This window comes from Lepidochelys kempii, chromosome 9, assembly GCF_965140285.1.
Source record: "Lepidochelys kempii isolate rLepKem1 chromosome 9, rLepKem1.hap1, whole genome shotgun sequence".
In the NCBI taxonomy this organism is placed as follows: domain Eukaryota; kingdom Metazoa; phylum Chordata; order Testudines; family Cheloniidae; genus Lepidochelys; species Lepidochelys kempii.
This window is the reverse complement of record NC_136388.1, coordinates 103,052,224-103,077,724: the sequence shown is the minus strand read 5'-3', so window position 1 is coordinate 103,077,724 and position 25,501 is coordinate 103,052,224. Positions and strand designations below refer to the sequence as shown.

The 25,501-nt window shown below is 46.1% G+C and overlaps 1 protein-coding gene across 11 annotated transcripts in view; it reads right to left on the bottom strand.

The window, feature by feature from the left end:
- Nucleotides 1-23,994, bottom strand: part of TAF1 (TATA-box binding protein associated factor 1) — a 140,014-nt gene extending 116,020 nt beyond the window's left edge. For 5 of the 11 annotated variants that reach the window (XM_073358668.1, XM_073358670.1, XM_073358669.1 and 2 more), the window contains exons 1-5: nt 23,816-23,993; nt 23,529-23,646; nt 19,169-19,285; nt 17,649-17,762; nt 16,147-16,388 (exon numbers count right to left, since the gene is read on the bottom strand). In XM_073358668.1, coding sequence (XP_073214769.1) covers nt 16,147-16,388; nt 17,649-17,762; nt 19,169-19,285; nt 23,529-23,646; nt 23,816-23,941 — 717 coding nt within the window. In that variant the 5' untranslated portion in view covers nt 23,942-23,993. Of the gene's footprint in view, nt 1-1,244; nt 1,290-16,146; nt 16,389-17,648; nt 17,763-19,168; nt 19,286-23,528; nt 23,647-23,815 lie in introns of those variants that run through there. The other 6 variants (XR_012160665.1, XM_073358674.1, XM_073358677.1 and 3 more) reach the window with 3 other exon arrangements.
- Between the last annotated feature and the right edge of the window lie 1,507 nt (nt 23,995-25,501).

Sequence of the window (25,501 nt, the reverse complement as noted above, 5' to 3'; positions counted from 1 at the left end):
TCTACTACCCAAGATCCATAAACCTGGAAATCCTGGCCGCCCCATCATCTCAGGCATTGGCACCCTGACAGCAGGATTGTCTGGCTATGTAGACTCCTTCCTCAGGCCCTACGCTACCAGCACTCCCAGCTACCTTCGAGACACCACTGACTTCCTGAGGAAACTACAATCCATCAGTGATCTTCCTGATAACACCATCCTGGCCACTATGGATGTAGAAGCCCTCTACACCAACATTCCACACAAAGATGGACTACAAGCCGTCAAGAACACTATCCCCGATAATGTCACGGCTAACCTGGTGGCTGAACTTTGTGATTTTGTCCTTACCCATAACTATTTTACATTTGGGGACAATGTATACCTTCAAATCAGCGGCACTGCTATGGGTACCCGCATGGCCCCACAGTATGCCAACATTTTTATGGCTGACTTAGAATAATGCTTCCTCAGCTCTCATCCCCTAACGTCCCTACTCTACTTGCGCTATATTGATGACATCTTCATCATCTGGACCCATGGAAAAGAAGCCCTTGAGGAATTCCACCATGATTTCAACAATTTCCATCCCACCATCAACCTCAGCCTGGTCCAGTCCACACAAGAGATCCACTTCCTGGACACTACAGTGCTAATAAACAATGGTCACATAAACACCACCCTATACCGGAAACCTACTGACCGCCATTCCTACCTACATGCCTCCAGCTTTCACCCCGACCACACCACAAGATCCATCGTCTACAGCCAAGCTCTGCGATACAACCGCATTTGCTCCAACCCCTCAGACAGAGACAGACACCTACAAGATCTCTATCAAGCATTCTTACAACTACAATACCCACCTGCGGAAGTGAAGAAACAGATTGATAGAGCCAGAAGAGTTCCCAGAAGTCACCTACTACAGGACAGGCCTAACAAGGAAAATAACAGAACGCCACTAGCCGTCACCTTCAGCCCCCAACTAAAACCCCTCCAACGCATTATTAAGGATCTACAACCTATCCTGAAGGATGACCCAACACTCTCACAAATCTTGGGAGACAGGCCAGTCCTTGCCTACACAGACAGCCCCCCAACCTGAACCAAATACTCACCAGCAACCACATACCACACATCAGAACCACTAACCCAGGAACCTATCCTTGCAACAAAGCCCGTTCCCAACTGTGCCCACATATCTATTCAGGGGACACCATCACAGGGCCTAATAACATCAGCCACACTATCAGAGGCTCATTCACCTGCACGTCCACCAATGTGACATATGCCATCATGTGCCAGCAATGCCCCTCTGCCATGTACATTGGTCAAACTGGACAGTCTCTACGTAAAAGAATAAATGGACACAAATCAGATGTCAAGAATTATAACATTCATAAACCAGTCGGAGAACACTTCAATCTCTCTGGTCACGCGATTACAGACATGAAAGTTGCGATATTACAACAAAAAAACTTCAAATCCAGACTCCAGGGAGAAACTGCTGAACTGGAATTCATTTGCAAATTGGATACAATTAACTTAGGCTTGAATAGAGACTGGGAGTGGCTTAGTCATTATGCAAGGTAGCCTATTTCCCCTTGTTTTTTCCTACCCCCTCCCCTCAGACGTTCTTGTTAAACCCTGGATTTGTGCTGGAAATGGCCCAACTTGATTATCATACACATTGTAAGGAGAGTGATCACTTTAGATAAGCTATTATCAGCAGGAGAGTGGGGTGAGGGGAGGTAATTTTTCATGTCGTGTGTATATAAAATATCTTCTATACTTTCCACAGTATGCATCCGATGAAGTGAGCTGTAGCTCACGAAAGCTTATGCTCAAATAAATTGGTTAGTCTCTAAGGTGCCACAAGTACTCCTTTTCTTTTTTTAGATGGAATAAATGGGCTAAAGGTGTTAACAAATAACGTAGTCACTGTCCAACATTAAACAGTGTTAAATAGGGTCCAGGGCCTGATATACAGAGGCCTGCTTAGCACCATGGAAAACACACCATTACATTTTGTTTAACCTTTGATTAATGATACAGAAAAGAAGGACAGTTAACATTTTAAGCAAGGCTTTCATTTTAACAACATCCTTTGCTCCCTTTCCCTTTAGCTGTAGACAGCTTTTAGAAGGAAAGAATCCCGCTTGTTTGGCAGTCTCTTAGATGGGCGCTTTTGGGGAAAGGAGAAGAAATTAGTTGAGATGGGCTGGAGGTGCTGTTGCTGTCGCTAAAGTCCAGTCTTAGAAAGAAAATCCCCCTTGTCTGACCATCTCTCAGCTGGGATCTAAGATGGTAATAACTCTCATCCCCGACAGTATCTGGGATTCAGCTGGTGCTGGTAGGGGTGGTGATGTCATCTGGGTCCCCCTCTCTCTCTCTACTCAGGACACCTCAAGGATTAGGAACCACTGGGGCACGACATCAAACTGGATATCATAGGGATTACAGAAACATGGTGGAATAGCTCTCATGACTGGAACACAGGTATTGTAGCATAGGTGCTGCTTATGTCAGATAGAGATAAGGGAAAAGGTGGTATGGTAGCATCATACATCAATGATGTGGTAAAGTGTAAAGAAATAACAAGTGATCAAGAAGAATGAGGGGGGATTTGATAGCTGCTTTCAACTACCTGAAAGGGGGTTCCAAAGAGGATGGCTCTAGACTGTTCTCAATGGTAGCAGATGACAGAATGAGGAGTAATGGTCTCAAGTTGCAGGGGGGGAGGTTTAGATTGGATATTAGGAAAAACTTTTTCACTAAGAGGGTGGTGAAACACTGGAATGCGTTACCTAGGGAGGTGGTAGAATCTCCTTCCTTAGAGGTTTTTAAGGTCAGGCTTGACAAAGCCCTGGCTGGGATGATTTAACTGGGAATTGGTCCTGCTTCGAGCAGGGGGTTGGACTAGATGACCTTCTGGGGTCCCTTCCAACCCTGATACTCTATGATTCTATGATTGCATGGACAAAATGGAATCGATTTGGGTCAAAATCACTTTGGGGAAGAATTGTAAAAGAGGTTCTACTAGGGAAGTGTGGGGGTCTGCTATAGAACCCCCAGGTTGGACTTGGATAGATACCAGGAACTGTGTCACAATAGGAGACTAACTTCCCAGATACAGACTGGAGAATAAATGCTTCCAATAATGGTAGCTCCCAGTTACTACTTGACATGATAGATGAGTTTTATTTATCAGTCACTGAGCCAACAAGAGGTGATGCAATTTAGACTTGGTTTTGGTAATTGGTGAGATCATAGAATCATAGAATATCAGGGTTGGAAGGGACCCCAGAAGGTCATCTAGTCCAACCCCCTGCTCGAAGCAGGACCAATTCCCAGTTAAATCATCCCAGCCAGGGCTTTGTCAAGCCTGACCTTAAAAACCTCTAAGGAAGGAGATTCTACCACCTCCCTAGGTAACGCATTCCAGTGTTTCACCACCCTCTTAGTGAAAAAGTTTTTCCTAATATCCAATCTAAACCTCCCCCACTGCAACTTGAGACCATTACTCCTCGTTCTGTCATCTGCTAATCATAGAAGAGCCGATCATATTAAAAAAAACTTGTATCAAGGGATCATGAGTTGATACAGTTTAAAATTAATTAAAACCAGGTCATCACCTATGGCTTTTTATTTCAAAATTTGGAAAATTAGGGGAAGGACCTCAAGGAAGTCAACTGGACTGAAGAGCTCAAGGACTTAAATGTGGAGGAGGTCTGGAATTTCTTTAAATGAAGTGTACAAAAACTGCAACTTGCATCCCAAGCAAGGGGAGGAAAAAGCTTTCAGGGAAAGACTCCGGACCCAAATTGATGAATATTTACCTCAAAAAGGTTATTAGGTGTAAGCAGAGAGCCTATAGAGAATGGGAAAAGGGACAGATCAACAAAGAAAGCTACACCTTGAAGGTCAGAACATGCAGAAATAAAGTGAGAATTGCTGAAAATCAAGCTGAATTAGATCTTGCCAAGAAAATTAAAATAAGATGTTTTTAGTTACATAAATAGAGAATAAGCCAGGATGAGGTTGGGTTGCTGTGCAGTGCAGATGGGGAGGGGATTAAAGATAACGTTGGAATGACCCAAACACCAAATGAATACATTGCCTCAGTTTTCAATAAGAATGAAAAAGGCTAATGTAGTGCCCATCTTTAAAAAAGGGAAGGAGGAGGATCCTGGGAACTACAGGCCAGTCAGCGTCACCTCAGTCCCTGGAAAAATCATGGAGCAGGTCCTCAAGGAATCAATTCTGAAGCACTTCGAGGAGAGGAAAGTGATCAGGAACAGTCAGCATGGATTCACCAAGGGCAAGTCATGCCTGACTAATCTAATTGCCTTCTATGACGAGATAACTGGCTCTGCGGATGAAGGGAAAGGACGTGTTGTTCCTTGACTTTAGCAAAGCTTTTGACACTGTCTCCCACAGTATTCTTGCCAGCAAGTTAAAGAAGTATGGGCTGGATGAATGGACTATAGGGTGGAGAGAAAGCTGGCTAGACTGTCAGGCTCAACGGGTAGTGATCAATGGCTCCACGTCTAGTTGGCAGCAGGTATCAAGTGGAGTGCCCCAAGGGTCAGTCCTCTGGCCGGTTTTGTTCAATATCTTCATAAATGATCTGGAGGATGGTGTGGATTGCACCTTCAGCAAGTTTGCAGATGACACTAAACTGGGAGGAGAGGTAGATACGCTGGAAGGTAAGGATAGGATACAGAGGGACCTAGACAAATTAGAGGATTGGGCCAAAAGAAATCTGATGGGGGTCAACAAGGACAAGTGCAATGCACCACTACAGACTAGGGACCGAATGGCTCGGCAGCAGTTCTACAGAAAAGGACTTAGTGGTTACAGTGGACGAGAAGCTGGATCTGAGTCAACAGTGTGCCCTTGTTGCCAAGAAGGCCAATGGCATTTTGGGATGTATAAGTAGGGGCATTGCCAGCAGATCGAGGGACGTGATCGTTCCCCTCTATTCGACATTGGTGAGGCATCATCTGGAGTACTGTGTCCAGTTTTGGGCCCCACACTACAAGAAAGATGCGGAAAAATTGGAAAGAGTCCAGCGCAGGGCAACAAAAATGATTAGGGGACTGGAGCACATGACTTATGAGGAGAGGCTGAGGGAACTGGGATTGTTTAGTCTGCAGAAGAGAAGAATGAGGGGGGATTTGATAGCTGCTTTCAACTACCTGAAAGGGGGTTCCAAAGAGGATGGATCTAGACTGTTCTCAGTGGTAGCAGATGACAGAACAAGGAGTAATGGTCTCAAGTTGCAATGGGGGAGGTTAGGTTGGATATTAGGAAAAACTTTTTCACTAGGAGGGTGGTGAAACACTGGAATGCGTTACCTAGGGAGGTGGTGAAATCTCCTTCCTTAGAAGTTTTTAAGGTCAGGCTTGACAAAGCCCTGGCTGGGATGATTTAATTGGGATCGGTCCTGCTTTGAGCAGGGGGTTGGACTAGATGACCTCCTGAGGTCCCTTCCAACCCTGATATTCTATGATTCTATGAATGATAATACAGAATATGGGAATGAAGACCTATCGAAATGAGTATATAAAAAGGGAATTCACCACATCTAAAATGAAAGAAAGCCTTAAAGAGCTTATTGCACTGAAATCAGGGAGATGAAATAATTTCTCTCCCAGAATACTGAAAGAACGGATACATGAGATTTCTAGTCCAATAGCAAGGATTTTTAATGCATCTATCTATTCGGGGGTGGTACCAAAATGATTAAAGAATAGAATCATAGAACTGGAAGGGACCTCGAGAGGTCATCTAGTCCAATCCCCTGCACTCATGGCAGGACTAATTATCTAGACCACCCCTGACAGGTGTTTGTCTAACCTGCTCTTAAAAGTCTCCCATGATGGAGATTCCACAACCTCCCTAGGCAATTTATTCCAGTGCTTAACCACCCTGACAGTTAGGAAGCTTTTCCTAAGTCCAACCTAAACCTCCCCTGCTGCAATTTAAGCCAATTGATTCTTGTCCTTCTTGAAATCCATTGTCTTTATTGTGCTGTTCTCCCTCCTACCATGCCTCAGAATCATGAACTCTATCATTTCATGATCACTTTCACCCAAGCTGCCTTCCACTTTCAAATTCTCAACCAGTTCATCCCTATTTGTCAAAATCAAATCTAGAACAGCCTCTCCCCTGCAGGTGTCTCCACTTTCTGAAATAAAAATGGTCTCCAATACATTCGGAGAACGTATTTGATAATCTGTGCCCTGCTGTGTTGTTTTCCCAACAGATGTCTGGGTAGCTGAAGTCCCCCATCACCAGCAAGTCCTGTGCTTTGGATGCTTTTGTTACCTGTTTAAAAAAGATCTCATCCACCTATTCTCCCTGGTTAGGTGGTCTGTAGTAGACCCCATCATGACATCACCCTAATAGCTAACGTCAGACCTATATTTAAGAGAGGGGGAGAAACAGGTGATCCAGGCAGTAACAGACCTGTTAGTCTGACCTCAGTAGCATGCAAGGCGTTAGAACAAATTTGGAAGCAAAGAATAATTAAATTCACTGAGGTAAATGGAAAAGAGGATTCAGTGCAACATGGATTTACCAAAGGTAGATCCTATCAGACTAATATTCTTCTTTAAGAAAATAACTGATTTTTTTTTACATAGGGGAAATATAGCAGATCTAATACACTTGGACTTTGGTAAAGCATTTGACATAATATCACATGGGAAAATATTTAACTAGAGAAAATGGGGATTAGTACAAGAATTGTAAGGTGGATAAGAAACTGGCTAAACGGGAGGACACAACAGGTTGTGTTAAGAGGTACACTGTGGAACTAGAGGGAGGTTCCTAATGGAATTCCTCAAGAATCAGTCTCAGGACGAATCTTATTTAATATTTGCATTAATAATGTCACAAAATGTAGGCTAATTAAATTTGCTGACGATACAGAGTGGGAAGATACTGTCAATACACAGGAGGATCGAAATATGTACAGGAACAACTGGATGAATAGTACTAAGTGCACAATCATGCACTTAGGGTCTAATAAGAAGAATTTACACTGTGGGACTCATCAGCTGGAAGCAACAGAAAAGGAGAGAAGCCTGGGTGTTTTGGTCGATCATAGGAGGACTATGAATCACTAATACAATGCAGCTGCACAAAAGGCAAATGCAATCCTAGGACATGTTAGGCTAGACATTTCCAGGGTAGATAAAGTATTAATGCCATTGCACAAGGCATTGGTAAGACCTCATTTGGAATACTGTGTACAATTCTGGCCACTCATGTTCATGAAAAGATTAATTTAAACTGGAACAAATGCCTCAAAGAGCTCATAGTATGGTCAGGACAATGGGGGGGACCTATCATATGACAGGAAGGATAAGTTGCCTGGAGCGTCCCTTCTGGTTCATGTCAAATGTTCCTAAAATCTCATGCTTTGCGGCCTCCGCCAGTTACCTGCAGGGGTCAGGAAGAATCCCCCTCCAACGCAGCGGGGGGGAGGGTTGTCCCCTTCCGCTGAAGCATCAGAGATGGCCACAGCTGGAGGTGAGACATTGGACGCTGTGGGACGGTGCTCTGAGGTAGCACCGAGCATTCTCTCTCTCCTGTGCTTGTGATACAGAGGGCTTGATATATACAGCTCAGACTAGATGATCTTGTGGTCTTTTCTGGCCTTAAATTCTATGACTCTGAAGTCTTTAAGATAGGGTTAAAATTGTAATTTCAATTTTTTTTTTAAGTGAAAAATGTCTGTCATGTACAACTGTAACTACCCTCCACAGATCATCATCATCAGGATTTGAACCAAGAACTTTGAGCACTGTAGCACAGACCTCTACCACTTCAGCTGACAGAGTAATTACAGTCCTAGAACACACAAGGAGCTGACTGAGGAGATATCCGAGCCATTAGCGATGATCCTCTAAAAATCATGGAAAACAGGAGAGATTCCAGAAGACTGGAAAAGGGCAAATGTAGTGCCTATCTCTAAAAAGGGAAATAAGGACAACCCAGGGAATTACAGACCAGTCAGCTTAACTTCTGTACCCAGAAAGATAATGAAGCAAATAATTAAGCAATCACCTAAAAGATAATAAGGTAATAAATAACAGCCAGCATGGATTTGTCAGGAACAAATCCTGTCAAACCAACCTAAAACCTGTCAAAACTAACCTTCTTTGACAGAGTAACAAGCCTTGTGGATGGGGGGGAAGCAGTATATGTAGTATACCTTGACTTTAGTAAAGCTTTGGATACGGTCTTGTATGACCTCATAAACAAACTAGGGAATTACAACCTAGATGGACATACTATAAGGTGGGTACATAACTGGTTGGAAAACTGTTTCCAGTGAGTAGTTATCAGTGGTTCACAGTCAAGCTGGAAGGGTATATCGAATGGGGTCCCACAAGGATCAGTTCTGGATCCGGTTCTGTTCAATATCTTGATCAATCATTCAGATCAGTGGTCACCAACCAGTCGATCGCAATAGTTGATACTAGAGAATCTCCCAGTTGATCGCAATTACCAGCAGCACAGCATAGACTCCCTGCCCACCCCGACCCCAAGCTGCTCCCGGAAGCGGCCAGTGCAGCCCCAGGGGGCAGGGGTCTCCCTCCACACGCTCCCATTGGCCAGGAGAGCTGCACGGGTGGAGCCTACAGAGAGGGGCGGTGCATGGAGCCACATGCCCCCCACACCTCCCCAGGGGCAGGATGGCCCCTTACGAGAGCGGTGTGAGGCTGGGGTAGGCAGGGAACCTGCCTTAGCCTCGTTGCACCCACTGCCGACCGGGAGCCGCCAGAGGTAAGTGCTGCCCGGCAGGAGGCTGCACCCCCATCCCTGAGCCCCGGTCCTGGAGCCAGAACCCTATACCCCCTCATGCACCCCTAACCACACCCTGAGCCCCCTCCCGGAGCCAGCACCCCAAACCCCCTCCTGCTCCCTAACCCTGAGCCCCCTCCCAGAGCCAGGACCCCATACCCCCTTCTGCACCCCAACCCCTGCTCCAGCCCTGACCTCCCTCCCAGAGCCCGCACCCTAAACCCCAACACTCTGCCCCAGCCCGGAGTCCCTTCCTGCACCCAAACTTCCTCCTAGAGCTTACATCCCTCACCCCATCCTGCATCCCAAAGCCCTGCCCCAGGCTCAGCCCAGAGCCCCCTCCCACACTGCGAACCCCTTGGCCCCAGCCCAGAGCCCGCACCCACTCCCGAACCCCAGCCCGATGAAAGTGAGTGAGGGTGAGGGAGGGGGAGAGTGAGCAACGGAGAGGGGGGAGGAGATAGAGTGAGCAGGGCGGGGTGGGGCTTTGGGGAGGGGGAGGGGCCTCGGGGAAGGGGCGTGGTAGATCCTGGGTTACCCTTAGATTCAAAAATGTGATCTTGGGCATAAAAGGGTTGGAGACCACCGATTTAGATAATGGTATAGAGAGTACACTTATAAAGTTTGCAGACAATGCCAAGCTGGGAATGGTTGCAAGTGCTTTGGAGGACAGGATTTACATTCAAAACGATCTGGACAAACTGGAGAAATGGTCTGAAGTAAAATAGGATGAAATTCGATAAGGGCAAATGCAAAGTACTGGACTTAGGAAGGAACAATCAGTTGCACACATACAAAATGGGAAATGACTGCCTAGCAAGGAGTACTGCAGAAAAAGATCTGAGGTTCATAGTGGATCACAAGCTAAATATAAGTCAATAGGATAACACCGTTGCCAAAACACAAACATCATTCTGGTCTGCATTAGCAGGAGTGTTGTAAGCAAGACACGAGCAGTAATTCTTCCGCTCTACTCCATGCGGATTAGGCCTCAGCTGGAGTATTGTGCCCACTTCTGGGCACCGCATTTCAGGAAAGACGTGTACAAATGACCCATGAGTAGGGCCCTACCAATTTCACAGCCATTAAAAACACATCACAGACCGTGAAATAAGCCCTTCCCCATGAAATCCGATCTCCCCCTACTGCTAGGAATGCTCCAGCCAGGGGGCTCCTAGCTCTGGCTGGGCTGGGGAGGGACAGGACTTGTCCATCCCCTGCACAGCCACGCTCAGGAGGAGCTCAGACCCACCTCCACCTCTGGGAACCTCCTGCGGCTGCAGAAAGCTCCTCATTGCTGCCTTCAGAGTCCAGCTCTGAAGGCAGCACAGAAGTGTGGGTGGCAATCCTGTGACCCCCCCCATGACAGGTTTGCAACCCCTCCACAATCCCCTTTTGGGTCGGGACACCTAGAGTTACAACACTGTGAAATTTCAGATTTAAACATCTGAAAACATGAAATTTACCAATTTTCAAATCCTATGACAGTGAAATTTACCATAATGTACTGTGAATTTGGTAAGGCCCTACCTATGAGGGAAGATTGAAAACACTGGGTTTGTTTAGTCTGGAAAAGAGAAGACAGAGGGGACATGATAACAGTTTTCAAGTACATAGTAGGTTACTACAAGAAGGAGACAGAAAAACTGTTCTTCTTAACCTCTGAGGATAGGACAAGAAGCAATGGGCTTAAATTGCAGCAAGGGTGATTTAAGTTGGACATTAGGAAAAACTTACTGTCAGGGTGGTTAAGCATTGGGATAAATTGCCCGGGGAGGCTGTGGAATCTCCATCATTATAGATTTTTAAGAGCAGGGTAGACAAACGCCTGTCAGAGATGGTCTAGACAATACTTAGTCCTGTCTTGAGTGCAGGGGACTGAACTAGATGACCTCTCGAGGTCCATTCCAGTCTACAATTCTATTGTTAGTTGACAGCAGCAGTAAGTTGCTATCTTCTGTAAACCAGACAAGACTAGTGGCAGACAACCCTTGAACAATGGGTTACATATGGAGAAATAGCAACAGACTACATACCTAAACATACATTTAGCAGGTTCTTTCTGAGAGGCAATGTGGCTAACTGGTTATGACCTGAGCCTGCCATATCTGAGACATGAGTTCTATTTCTAGCCCGGACAGACATTTCAGTTACTCCTTCAGTAAAATATGAGTGCTTGCTTGCCTCCCAGGGTAAGGATGTGAGGCCTTGCTCAGTAATATGGCTTGTGAAATGCACAGAATTACCACCACCATTATTATTAATCATGTTTATTATGGTAGTGCCTAGGGCCCAACCAAGAACAGGGCTTCATTAAGCTAGGTCCTGTACAAACATAATAGTAGACGATCTCTGCCCTGAAGAGCTTACAATCTAAACAGACTAGTCAACAGAAGAGTTGAGGTTCATAGTGTTTTGGCTTCCAGGCCAGTGCACCTTCCCCAGGCCGCATATGGTATTTTGATGAAGCCATACAGCAGAGCCCTACAGCAGAACTGGGATCCCAAAGGTCCTACAGGACATAGATTCATAGTTAAGGTCAAAAGGGACCATTATCATCATCTAGTCTGACCTCCTGCACAATGCAGGCCACAGAATCTCACCCACCCACTCCTGCAATAAACCTCTTACCTATGTCTGAGCTATTTAAGTCCTCAAATCATGGTTTAAAGACTTCAAGGTGCAGAGAATCCTCCAGCAAGTGACCTGTGCCCCATGCTACAGAGGAACGCAAAAAAAACCCCAAGGCCTCTTCCAATCTGCCCTGGAGGAAAATTCCTTCCCGACCCCAAATATGGCGATCAGCTGAACCCTGAGCACGTGGACAAGATTCACCAGCCAGATACCAGGAAAGACTTCTCTGTAGTAACTCAGACATGTTGCCATAATAGCAGGAGCAGGTAAAACGTACTTTGTTGGGGGTGGGATTGGGGGCAGGGGGGAAGACAGACAGACTGTGGTAATTAGTTGGAAAACACTTTAAAAATTGTAAAACTTAAATTTAAGTGAGGGATAAAAAGAGATTTCATGTCTAACAGACAAAGTATTTTTACACAGTTTAAATAAGATTTGTTCTATTCTTTTAGTAGTAAAAATTGTGTCTGAATTCTGTTTATATACATAAAAAATATATTAACCAACTGTGGGTTGGTTGGTTTTTTTAGTAGCACAGTGGAATATTTTTATTTCCCCCTGTCATAAATATAAAGGGAAGGGCAAACACCTTTAAAATCCTTCCTGGCCAGAGGAAAAACCCTTTCACCTGTAAAGGGTTAAGAAGCTAGGATAACCTCGCTGGCACCTGACCAAAATGACCAGTGAGGAGACAAGATACTTTCAAAGCTGGAGGGGGTAGGGGAAACAAAGGTTCTCTCTATCTATGTGATGCTTTTGCCAGGAACAGAAAAGGAAAGTAATCTACCTAGATATGCGTTAGATTCTGTCTTGTTTAAATGGCTGATAAAATAAGTTGTGCTGAATGGAATGGATATTCCTGTTTTTGTGTCTTTTTGTAACTTAAGGTTTTGCCTAGAGGGATTCTCTATGTTTTGAATCTGATTACCCTGTAAGGTATTTACCATCCTGATTTTACAGAGATGATTCTTTTACTTTTTCTTCAATTAAAATTCTTTTTAAGAACCTGATCGCTTTTTCATTGTTCTTAAGATCCAAGGGTTTGGGTCTGTGTTCACCTATGCAAATTGGTGAGGGTTTTTATCAAGCCTTCCCCAGGAAAGGGGGTGTAGGGTTTGGGAGGATTTTGGGGGGAAAGACGTTTCCAAGCGGGCTCTTTCCCTGTTATATATTTGTTAGACGCTTGGTGGTGGCAGCAATAAAGTCCAAGGGCAAAAGATAAAATAGTTTGTACCTTGGGGAAGTTTTAACCTAAGCTGGTAAAAATAAGCTTAGGGGGGTTTTCATGCAGGTCCCCACATCTGTACCCTAGAGTTCAGAGTGGGGAAGGAATCTTGACACGCCCCCTACTGTTCTTGTCAACTGCTGGAAATGGCCCACCTTGATTATCACTACAAAAGGTTCCCCCGGCTCTCCTGCTGGTAATAGCTCACCTTTCCTGATCACTCTTGCCACAGTCTGTATGGTAATACCCATTGTTGCATGTTCTCTGTGTATATAAATCTCCCCACTGTATTTTCCACTGTATGCATCCGATGAAGTGAGCTGTAGCTCACGAAAGCTTATGCTCAAATAAATTTGTTAGTCTCTAAGGTGCCACAAGTACTCCTGTTCTTTTTATGGTGGAATTTGTCTTTCTTGAGAGATCTAAGGTGGAAACAGGATAAAAATGCAAGAAAGATTGCAGGAGTAGGACTTGCATGCAAGACAGGAGCAGTATTAAAAAAATAGTCCTGCACAGGGCTCTACCATACAGCATTTGAAATAAGCCTCTAACAAATTCTACTGTACACATGCAAATAATCATTTTCTGTGATTTATAACTAATCTAGATGGATTTTCACAAGGACCAAAAAACAAAAAAAACACATTTAACCTCAGGGTCTATAAAGAGGGGAAGGCTCCAGGCAAGGATGGTCTGACAGCAGAAGTGCTTAAGGCGGGTGGTCAGGAACTTTGGAAAGCTCTCACCCAAAGGTTCAGCCACTACCTGGAAATCCAGAAGATACCATCCACTTGGAAAGAGTACAATACCATCTTGCTGCATAAGAAAGGCAATCAAGAAAATCTAAAGAACTATCACCAGATCTGCCTGCTTTCGCATATCTATAAGTTGTTCACTAAAATAATAAATCGACTGTCGCGAAACCTGGATGAACAGCAACCTAGAGAGCAGGCTGGCTTTCGAAGGAATTACAGCATGATAGACCACATCTTCACTCTAAACCAACTACTAGAGCGTTCAAGGGAATACAAGTTCCCTTTGTGTATTGCCTTCGTGGACTACGAGAAGGCGTTCAACAGCATAGAAACTAACACTGTTCTTGAAGCACTTTCAGAACAGGGCATGAGCGCAAAATATATCACATTACTAAAGGAAGCAAACTCTAGCTGCAGCACGCACATATCGCTCTTCGATACTCCCCTCCGAATCCCCATCGAGAAAGGTGTGAAACAAGGAGATACAGTTTCACCAAAACTATTCACAGCCTGTCTTGAATTGTTTTGTCGATAAGCAGACTTGAAAGGCGGGATTAATATCAACAGCGAGCGGCTAAACCATCTCAGGTTCGCAGATGACATAGTGCTGATAGCTGAAAACACAGCCCAGCTTGAGAGAATGCTTAAAGAACTGAAGCCGAAAAGTAGTCAAGTCAGATTAAAAATGAACTGGTTGAAAACAAAATACATGAGATCAGATATTCTGCCAAGAACCCAAATAACTCGTGGAGGAGAGCAGATCCAAAAGGTTGATAAATACGTTTATTTGGGTAAGGAAGTCAACATGCGCCACAATCAGAAAGGCAAACTGTCACACAGAAAAAAAGCTGGATGGTGCTATTCAATGACATCAAGGACATCCTCCAAGGAAAGATCAGCAAAACAACTCATGCGAATCTTTTTAACTCGACCGTGCTTCCAGCAATGTTATATGGCAGCGAAACATGGTCACTGACAAAGACTGAAGAACTTCAACTGTCTGTCACACAGAGGGCAATGGAACGAATATTTTTGGGCATTTCGCTCCGTGATCACAACCCCAATGAAATAATTAGGCAGCAGTCTGGAGTGCGAGACGTTGTTGAAAGCAGGCTCAGCAAAATGCAGTGGACGGGACAACTCAGCGACAACAGATGGACTGCAGCTATATCCAAGTGGTATCCGCGAGAACAGAAACGGCCAGCAGTCAGCCTCCAAAAGAGATGGGATGACTTCCTAACAAGGAGATATGGACAAGCATGGCGAAGGATGGCCAGAGCGAGAGAAGATTGGAAGACGTGTTGTGATTGGCTCAGTCTCAACTGATGAAGGACCGACAGTCTACGCTACATCTACACTATTCCCCTGCCAAATTTCAAGATCCTGCTACAAACCCCTAAGGTGCTAGTGCTCTTCAAAAAATGGTTGAAAAACTTGGTTAACAGTAGAGGAATAATACACCTGCCAATCTTGTTCTCCAAAATAGCTACATCATTTTTATTAACACTCTCCAGAAAAATTCAACTTGTGGCAGAGACCAAGAATGGAAAGTTTCAACATGAACTGTAGATGTTTGGCAAAGTTTTAAACTGGAAACAGGGGTAGTAAAAGGAAGAGTTAGGCAACTTTAATAACTGTTGTCATTAACAGCTCCACCTATAATAAAGGGGATTTAAGTAGGAGTAACTGGGACAAGATTAAGAAAAAAAATTAGCATTTAATTTGAGGAAAATCTTCCTGACAGTGAGATATATGAGGCTGGAAAACACAGTCTCCTGACAACAGTGGTGGAATCCCAGTTTCTTGCCACATTTAAAAATTGATTAAACAGTTATTATTTGTATTGTGTTAGCACCTACACAGGTCAGGGCCTCACTGTGCTAAGGACCATAGAAACACACAAAGACAGTCCCTGCTCCAAGGCACTTACAAGATATTAGCAAATTTACAATAGGGCTCAACTCTACAGCTCCTCCTGGGAGAGGACTTAAGTGTTTCATCCAGTTTTTTTATGACTATTATTAGTAAACATTTACACTGGAAAAGCATCCAGCAGCCCCACTCAGGATCAAGACTTCCTTGTGCTGGGCGCTATACAAAGACATGCTCCCTTGCCTTTAGGAATTTACAATCTAATAAGATGTGGACTATAAACAGTTTGCTACTTAAAATCACCCTCATCTTCATCTCATCCTAGCCGTTACTATCAGCTGATTTCTTATAGGAGTCACAGACACATTGGGTTTTGAGGAGGGATTTAAAAATGAATCAGTTCAGGGAGAAAGTTCCCTGAGTTAGGGAACAAGGAGCAGAGACATTTGTGAGAAAAGGTGACAAACAAGTGGATGAGGCTGTGACTAACTTCAGTGATTCACCTGTAATCTGGAGAAGGGTACTCTCTCCCCATTCATAAAGTGCTTTGGGATCTGTGCACCAAAGCTCTATAGAAGGGTAAAATATATACGTCAGAACCTAATTTACATGAAAAACTCTTTCTAAGAGACACCTCCTGAGAGTAGGAGAAGCACTATCCAGCTTCCCATGGAAAGCAGTCACTGATGGCAGCCAGTAAACAGACACAGAGAAATCAGAGATGGAGATGACAATCACCTAGCCCCTCTCACTCTACCAAGCACACATTTACTAGGATGGCTTTTTTTCCAGTCTTAAGTGTCCCAAGTGACGGAGTTTCCATCATTTTCCCTTGGACACTGTCCCCAACACATACAATACCTTGCCAGGCCGGAATTCCGGGAACAGCTCGGTAACACTCGGCAGCTGTTTGGTGGCATCTCGCTGCATTATTCCTGCAAGAGGCAGTGTCAGTTTCCCTTCCTTGGATTCTGCCTGCCTTGCATCTTGGGGTCCCATCTCTGACTCAGAATCAGAAGAACTGCTGAAATCCGCCTTCTCAGAGGTAGCAGAGGACGGAGCAATGATGGAGGGCAGAATGATACCATCTCCATCTTCAGATACTACAATAGAACAAGTATCTTATGAACAAGTTTCCTTTCTTGGTCCCCAGCACTACCCCTTTACTCCACAAGCATTGTTTCCTGATCTTAAAATATGCTGAATCTAAGGGCTTGGCTGCACTTGCAAGTTAGAGCGCATTAAAGCGGCCCCAGGCACCCTCATTCCCCACCCGTCCACACTGGCAAGGCACTTAGAGTGCCTGGACTCTGCAGCTGGAGTGCTCCTGATAATCCTCCTCCACAAGAAGCATAAAGCTTGCTGCGCCCCGGCTGAAACACCTGGGCATCAGTGTGACCGAGGTGTTGAATTACTGCACTGTGATCGGCCTCCGGAAACGTCCCATAATTCCCTGAAGTCAAGTGACCACTCTTGTCTCTGTTTTGAACTCGGCTGTAGGAATGCAGATATCCCCTTTCAAAGCTCCGTTTCTGACATCCGGCTGCTTATCTGCTCTGGGACAAACCAACCATTACTGTGGAATGCTGTGTGTGAGAGAGAGAGTGGAGGGGGGGAAGGGGGGGTCTGCTGCTGTCTGAACTTACAAGACAGTATGCTGACACACACTCAGCACCCCAAAACCCACTCTCTCCCCCCCCACATACACACAACACACTCCCTGTCACTCTCCACACGTTTCCCCCCCCATTTGAAAAGCATGTTGCAGCCACTTGAACGCTGGGATAGCTACCGCAATGCACTGCTCTTTGTGGCGTTGCAAGAGCTGCTTATGTGGCCACGCCAGTGCACTTGAATCTGACAGTGTAAACACACAGCAGCATTTTCCCTGCTGCGGTCTCCGAAGGCTGGTTTAACTCCCAGAGCTCTATATCTGCAAGTGTAGCCATGCCCTAAGCCTCCATGTTTTATAGTTATTGATTCCTGTTCCAGTTTAGCCTTTCAGTGCATCCCTAGATCACCTCTGCAACTCACAGTCCCCGCTGAGAGAAGGCAAAACAGAGAAGCAGGTGAACGTCACAGGTTGGTTTGATTATGAATCTTAACATTACTGTTGAAAGTGTTAACATCTTTTACTCTATATTTTATATAAAAGCCAGTTACTCCTAAGCAGCGCTACTTCTTTGCATAATTGGCCTTCAGATCCAGTCTGCAGGATGGATCTTTGACAAGATCCCAAACATGCTACAGTATAAAGCCACTGCACAGAAATGCTTGAATCCTTGATTTGTCACATCCTGTCATCCCAAAACTCCTAGATTCTTCCCACAAGTTTCAGACAGAAAATGAGAGTCCTTACTCACCAGGGGCTGTTGCATCTTTTTCATCGTCTCTCTTTACTGGAGGTGGAGGTGGCGGCGGCATCAGCTTAGAATCAATATCTTCGCAGTCGGCATCATAATCATCCTCATCTTCATCTAACCAGTCAAAAGGAGACAATCACCTTCAGAACATGTGACCATACTGGATCAGACCAATGGTCCATTCAGCCCAGTATCGTGTCTCTGGCAGTGGCCAGTGCCAGATGCTTCAGAGGGAATGAACGGAACACGGCAATCATCAAGTAATCCATTCCCAGTCATCCAGTCCCAGCTCTGGCACTTGGCGTTTAGGGACATCCGGTACCTGAGGTTGCATCCCTTACCATTTTGGCTAACAGTCATTGATGGATCTATCCTCCATTAACTTATTTATCTTTATTAAAAAAAATAATAAAAATTTAAAAAATCCACTTTCAAGGATACCCAGACACTCCTACCCCAATACCACAACTAGGGTATCTCACCTCCACCCCAAACCACAGAAAGGACCCTGTCTCAGCATTAACTTATTACAAATACCTTTCCAGTTTCTCAAATAGATCACCCAAAGCTGCCCCAACGGTGGTTTCCCTGCACTCAACGGCTTACAAAATCAGGGCTTAAAATGTGGATGAGTAGGGGAGCATGAAAACTGATGAGAGAAACATGAAAATTCAGAACAGAAACCCTAGATTACTGCAACATTCCTAATTTCCTGCTCCTGACTGACAGGAGAGGAGGTGGAAAGTTCCTTTAGGAGACAGGCAGCAGATTCATCAATTGCACTAGCAATAACACAGGGGAAAAAAAACTGCAGATGTTTACAATTCTGTATCCTACAGACAGAGATCTCCTATATTAGTCCTCATTGGAGGAGCATAAAGGCCAGCCTCACCCCTCCTTATAACCTGTGAAAGTCGTGGTAGAACTTGGATGAAGATGCCTCCTCATGAGCAGCTGCCATTAAACAGAATGCTAGGGAAGGGAGATGGGGAGAAACAGAGGAGGGGTGTCATTGGTTTGGGTAATCCTCCAAGGGAATGGGCCTTAGCCCCCTCCTGTGACTAACTGATTTCCCCCCAGGAGATAGGTCTGAGACCAGGAATCATGTAACAGCCTGTGGCCTACCCTGTCCTTAGATCAAAGACCAACCAACAACGCACTTTACAGGAACACCTGTGAGAAGGAGGTAGGATATTGCAGAAGACCCTGGGTCAGGGAAAACAATCTGGTTTATCTATAGAAATTATGATGAGCTGTTTTGCTTCAGAAAAATAAACCCAGCCCCTAAAGAAAGGGACTGAAATTTCACCACCCTCATGTACGTTATTTGATGTGTAGGCCATTTATTTGCCCCACTGGCTTACATGAGGTTCGTGAAGCAGGCAAAGAACATGGCAGGAAAACGATGATTACAGAAGGATCACTCTCAACAACAGCAGCAAAAGCCAATCCTCCCCACAGAGACGTACCATTAACTGTTAATCATTTTGTCTATGTGTACTCCTACCACCGCCAATTACCTGGTCTTCGAATTGGCTGAAGGGTGCCCATTGCCTGCCTGTATCTGCGACTCTCATCTTCAGCCACCTCATTAATATCTGAGTAATCAACAGCATCCTCTGTGCTCTTAACCCAGCCTGAGGAGGAGGAAAGACTTGTCATACAACAAAATCATATCCCAACATGTACTCACCACATCTTACCTCATCCCATCTTAGTCTATCCTGACTTCTCCATCCGCCTACCCCCTCCTTCCTGCTGTAACTTCTTTCCACCCCCTTCTATACTCTATTTTACTGGAGGAGCAAATACAACCCCTGTATTAAGGTTACCTAATGTTTTCTATTCTAAAAAGGTCTGGTCTTTCTTCCCTTCCCCTGCCCCCAAGAGCTCCAACACCTTCATGGTTTGCAGCAAGACTTTGAAATCTGGAAGGTGGATCATTGGGGTCAGGGAAGTGCCAGTCTCATGGAAATCTGTTCAGATTTGGCAAAGTTACAAGCTGCTGAGACAGGCCCTTTGACCCAGAGGTAAGTACACCACCTGGGAACCAGACCATGAGTCCTAATTGAATGTCTTCTACTGATGAACGTTCGTAATTCTGTACTTTCACAACTGTATCAAGCAAAGCACCATATCCCATTGGGGGGTTACAGAAGCTATTACTATTGCAAAAACAAATCCTATTAACTGCCACACTGCCTCTCAGAAATAACTTATCATATCTTTGTCCTCTGCTACGCTGTCTGTAAAATAAGTCTACTCATTTATAAATAACTCACTGTTTCATTGTGTTACGTACACTCCTATGAACAGCCTTCTACTGCTGGCAGCTAATGTAATTAAACTGCAGTCAAGGAGTCTATGCTGCAGTCTGAGTGATGATTCACACCCGGCTGATAATGCATGATGGAGTGTTGCTATAGTTGCAAATAATTTGTTTTCAAATCTTTTCCAAAAATAAATTAATTAAATTAAATTAAGAACTCTTAAAAGAATGTTAGTGAGGTTGCAAAAGTCAAGCTCGTGAAAGTTAAGAAATGCCAGAACTAAGGCTGCTCTCAAAACCTTGATGTTGCCCCCTTTTGTATATGCACGATACAGTCTTTAATTACACGATCACTTTTTCCACACAATTCCCGACTCATTTAGCATGGAGGGTGCTCGGGGCACGAACGAGGGCTGTGTAGTGAATGATGCTGTGTCAGTAGGACACCAGCTTCACTTGCTCTTGAAGTTGAAAGGGGTATAGAGAATAAGGCAGATGACTAGGAAGAGAAAGGACAATCTCCACCCAAAATTGGGTCTGTTACCATTTGTGAGATACTAACCACTACAGTAATGAGCAGTACAGAAGAGCCAATAGTGAATTTCATAATTCTATATTCAGTGCAGCATTTGGATAGTGTGCAATAAATAAGCGCCAGAGCCACGTATTGAATGATAGAAAGCAATACTGAACAACTGCCTCATTCACTGAGCTATGTTCCATCCTGGGGGAAAAGTGGAACATGTACAGAAAAGAAAAACAAATTATCTGATCACGTCATTAAAAATCACCACAATGCTCATGTACAAGAGACAGACTTAAGACTGAACAGGCATCCTTAATTCTGGCATTTCAACTTTCAAACACTTTACTTTGCAACCTTCATATTCTTTTAACATAAGTTTTTTGTATTAAACAAAATTAAATCCCACAAACAGTGAGCGGGGAACTTTACAGATAGGTATAAAGGCAGGGATCCCTGGCCCTATGAGCAGACAATCTATAGACAACATGTATAAAGGCAATGGAAAGCAATTGGGCAGTGAGATTTACCCAAGTTTACAAAGCTAGGGCAATACCTTAACCCTGAACAACAGCAAATTGTCTAATGATAAGATGAGGTTTGTACAAAGATATTGGCAGGGTAGACTCTGGCCCTTATGTTGGAATTATTTCTTTTCTTATTAAAGTTACTGCTGCACTGAGCATCACTCAGTGAGAAAAAGACATTTCAAGTATTCTCAGAACCAGTGCTATTTCTGTCCTTTATTTATTTGTATTACAGTAGACTGCAGTACACAATGTTGTTTAGCTACACTGGTCCCAGGATACTAGAGAGACAAGGTGGATGAGGCAACATTTTATTGGACCAATTTCTAGAGAGAGACAAGCTTTCAAGCTTACACAAAGCTCTTCAGGTCTGGGGAACTAACTCAGGTACATCTACACTACAGCACTTAGCTCTAGCACTTATGGTGGAGACACTCTAAGTCAGTGGTTCTCAACTGATTACGAACTATGGGCCCCAACCCTTGCTGCACAGGGAGGCTGGCTGCCAGCCAGCCCGACTCGGACTGCAGAGCTTGTGGGGCCAAGTGGCTTCCCCGACCGCCGCCACACTGGGCGGGCCAGCAGTCCGGACCCCGACCCCTCCAGGGCAGCCCAGACCCCAAACCCGTCGCACCAGGGCAGCCCAGACACTCCCATGCTGGGCAGCTGGGAACCTGGAACCCCAGGCACACAGACAGACTTTAGAACATAGCTAAGCTGGGCCACAGCTCTGTGCTAATTGGGCCACATGCGACCGCGGGCTGAGAATCGCTGCTCTAAGCTGATGGGAGAGAGATCTCCCATCGGCTTAATAATGCTTGCCTCCGCAAGAGGCAGTAGCTATGGGCTAGTCTACACTGGCAACGTTAAAGCGCTACCACAACAGCGTTTTAACACGGCTTGTGCAGTCGCGGCACAGCGTTGGGAGAGAGCTCTCCCCAAGCTCTAAAAAAACCCACTTCCATGAGAGACGTAGCTCCCAGTGCTGGTGTACTGTTCACACTGGCGCTTTACAGCGCTGAAACTTGCAGAGCTCAGGGGCTTGTTTTTTCACATCCCTGAGTGAGAAAGTTGAAGCGCTGTAAAGTACCAGTGTAGACAAGCCCTAAGTCAGTGGGAGAAGCTCTCCCACTGACATAGCACTGTCTACACTGGTGCTTAGGTCGGTATAATTTACATTGCTCAGGGGTGTGGATTATTCACATCTCTGAGCGACGTAAGTTATACCAAAGTAACCTGTAGTGTAGACAAGGTTTCAGTGCCATTGCTAAACACAAGGTCTGAACAGACTGTTTAGCTTAAGTAGTTAACACACATTTCAAGGTACCACTCAAGGTGAAGCGGCCCATTAATACCCTTCCAGTCGTAGGAAGGAAAGGGTGGATAGCAGCTATGGGGATTGTTAGTGGGTTACAGACTGTTGTAATAAGCCATAAATCCAGTATCTGTATTCAATCCATGATTTTTAGTGTCTAGTAGAGTAATGCATTTAAGTGCCCTGATTCATCTTTTGAAAGTGTTGTGCAGGTTTCCTTTGAGGAAGAGGACCAACACATCAGATATAGACTAATCTGTGAAAATCAGTAACCCACTCCCATGGGCATAGTAGTGTCTTCACTAAAATGCTACAGCAGCTGTAGCACTGTATGTGAAGACAAGCCCTGACTCCCCTGAGTTAGTTTCCCAGACCTGGAGAAGAGTTCTGTGTAAACTCGAAAGCTTTTCTCTCTCACCAACAGAAGCTGTTGCAATAAAATAAGTTACCTCACCCACCTTGTCTCTCCAGAACATTACAGTGGCACCTAGAAACTTCAATTGAGGATCACAGCCCTATTGCGCTATACGATGTGCAAAACAAGTAATGAAGACAATAGATCAATGGATCAATAGGTTTTACAATTTAAATAAGTCCAAGATGCAACGGTGAAGTGGAGACACACAACTGAGTAGGAAGACAAGGTCATAATAAATTGGAATATTAAGTAGTATATATTTGTTAAATAGATGCCTCCATGCTGGTTTGGTTGTTTTAAAGACTGAACAAGAGACCATAATGATTCACTAAACATGCAAATATACAATAGTGCACCACAGTTACCTTCTCAAGTACAATTGTTAGGCTTAGGTATTAATACATTAGTGATGCAACTAGGACAGTTCATGCCTCATAGTTACTGCCTCCGCCTTCCTGCGGATTGGCAGATATCAAAATGCGGCTAGAGCGTCAACAATGAAATTACGCGTTCCGTTTCAGTAAGAAGAGCTAGAAATGCACCGTTACTCTTTAAAGAGAGGTTTCAGAGGAGCAGCCGTGTTCGGCTGTATTTGCAAAGAGAACAGGAGGACTTGTGGCACCTCAGAGGCTAACCCATTCCTTTGAGCAGAAGCTTTCGTGAGCTACGGCGCACTTCGGCTTCATGCTCAAATGAACGCGCTAGTCTCTAGGGTGCCACAAGTCCTCCTGCTCTCGCTAAGAAAACCCTTCGATGCGATAACATTCGACTGGGCTGCGGTAGCTACAACCGATCCAGCCCAGACCTGAACGGGTGTTCGGGCCTCACCCTCCTCATCCAGCTGGGCTCCGTCAGTCTCCGCAGCGTCCTCCTCGCTGGCCGTGATCTCGGTGATCAGGTTGCCCAGGCCCAAGGCGCCCAAACCGGCTAAATGCTTCTTGGATTCCTGGAAGAGCGGAAGACAGGACCGGCCGTTAGCGGCCCCGCGCCGCGAGGGGTGGCGCCCGGGGAGCACCAGGGCTACGTTCCCGCCGCGGCGAGAGGGGCCCGGGCGCGGCCAGCCGGGGCGCCTGCGGGCAGGCGGAGCCCAGCGGCCCCAGGGCCCCGCGCCTCACCTTGTCCAAGACGCTCTCCCCCTCCAGCTGCCCCGCCTCGTTGATGTTCCCGAAGAGGAAGCCGGCCAGGGAGAAGGGCCCGGCGCGGCCCCCCTCCGCCTCCTCCTCGCTCTCCGAGTCCGACATCTCTCCCGCCTCGGCCCGAGACGCGACCCGGAAGCAGAAGCGGGGCGCGAGCGCCGCCGGGTCACGCCTGCGGAGAGCACCATAGAGAGCGCGCGGCGAGAGCGTCCGCTCGGAGGGGCGGGGCCGGCGCTGCCGGGGCGACAGACTCGGCCCAGCCCGCCGCCGGCTGCCGGGGGAGACGACGGCAAGGATCGGCGCTCGGCGAGCGGCCCGCCGGCGGTCGCTTGAGCGGGTCTAGTAAAGACCCCCAGGTCGACAGCGGCTCGCTCGCCAGTCCCCCTGCCCTGCCCGCAACGAGAGGAGTGTCTCCCGTCGGCCCCCGCCGTGTGGACCCGGGTAGCTGGCGTGACCACGGCAGTGTAGACATAGGCTCAGCCCCAGCTGGGGCCAGCTGCGGGGCGCCTCAGTGCCCGGCCGGACCCGTCGGGCCGGGTGGTGTCAGCGAGCGGGGCTCTCGGGCCCGCTCACGCGAGCACCCCCAGTACAGACTTCCGAAAAACAACGGTCTCTAGGTGCTCCCACCGGCCCGCCAGCCGCTGGTTGCAGCTACAGCTGGTCGGGCTCAGGACCACGCCACAGCAGAGCCTTACCGTCTCTAGGCCCTGGTCTACCCACGGGGTTAGGTCACATCCAGCGCGTTAGGTCGATTTCAGAATGACTGCATCCACACAACCACCCCCATTCCGTCGACCTAACAGGCTCTTCAAATTGACTTCTGTACTCCTCCCCAGCGAGGGCAGTAATGCTAAAATCTACCTTCCTGGGTTGAATTTGGGGTAGTGTGGACGCAAATCGACAGTATTGGCCTCCGGGAGCTATCGAGAGTGCTCCAATGTGACCATTCTGGCCAGGACTTTGAACTCCAATACACTAGCCAGGTACACAGGAAAAGCCCTGGGAAATTTTGAATTTCATCTCCTGTTTGGTCAGTGAGGCAAGCTCAGCAGCACAGGTGACCCTGCAGTCCCCCTAGGATCACAAATTAACTCCAGCATGGACCAAAAGGGAGACACTGGATCTGATTGCTGTATGGGGAGAAGAATCTGTGCAGGTTGAACTCTGATCAAAAAGAAGAAATGCTAATATATATGCCAAAATCGCACAGGGCATGGTGGAGAGAGGCTACAGCAGGGGCACACAGCAGTGCCGTGTGAAAGTTAAGGAGCTCAGGCAAGCCTATCAAAAGACAAAGGAGGCAAACGGTCGCTCTGGGTCAGAGCCCCATACATGCCGCTTCTATGATCAGCTGCATGACATTCTAAGGGGGGGACCGTACCACTACCCGAGGACACCTGCAAGGGGAGAGTCTCACGCAACAGGGAGGAGGATTTTGTGGAGGAGGAGAAGGTAAGTGGTGAATCTGCTCTTTTTGGCAGCCAGAACCTTTTCATCACACTGGAGCTAATACCTTCCCAAGGCCGGTCCCTGCCCCTGAAGCCAGAGAAGGCAGCTCTGGTGAGTGCATACGTGCAACTACAGTACAGGGTTTAAAAGCAATAGTGTTTTATTTGCCCTGAAGAATTGGGATGCATTCACGGGCAGTACAGCTACTGGAAAAGT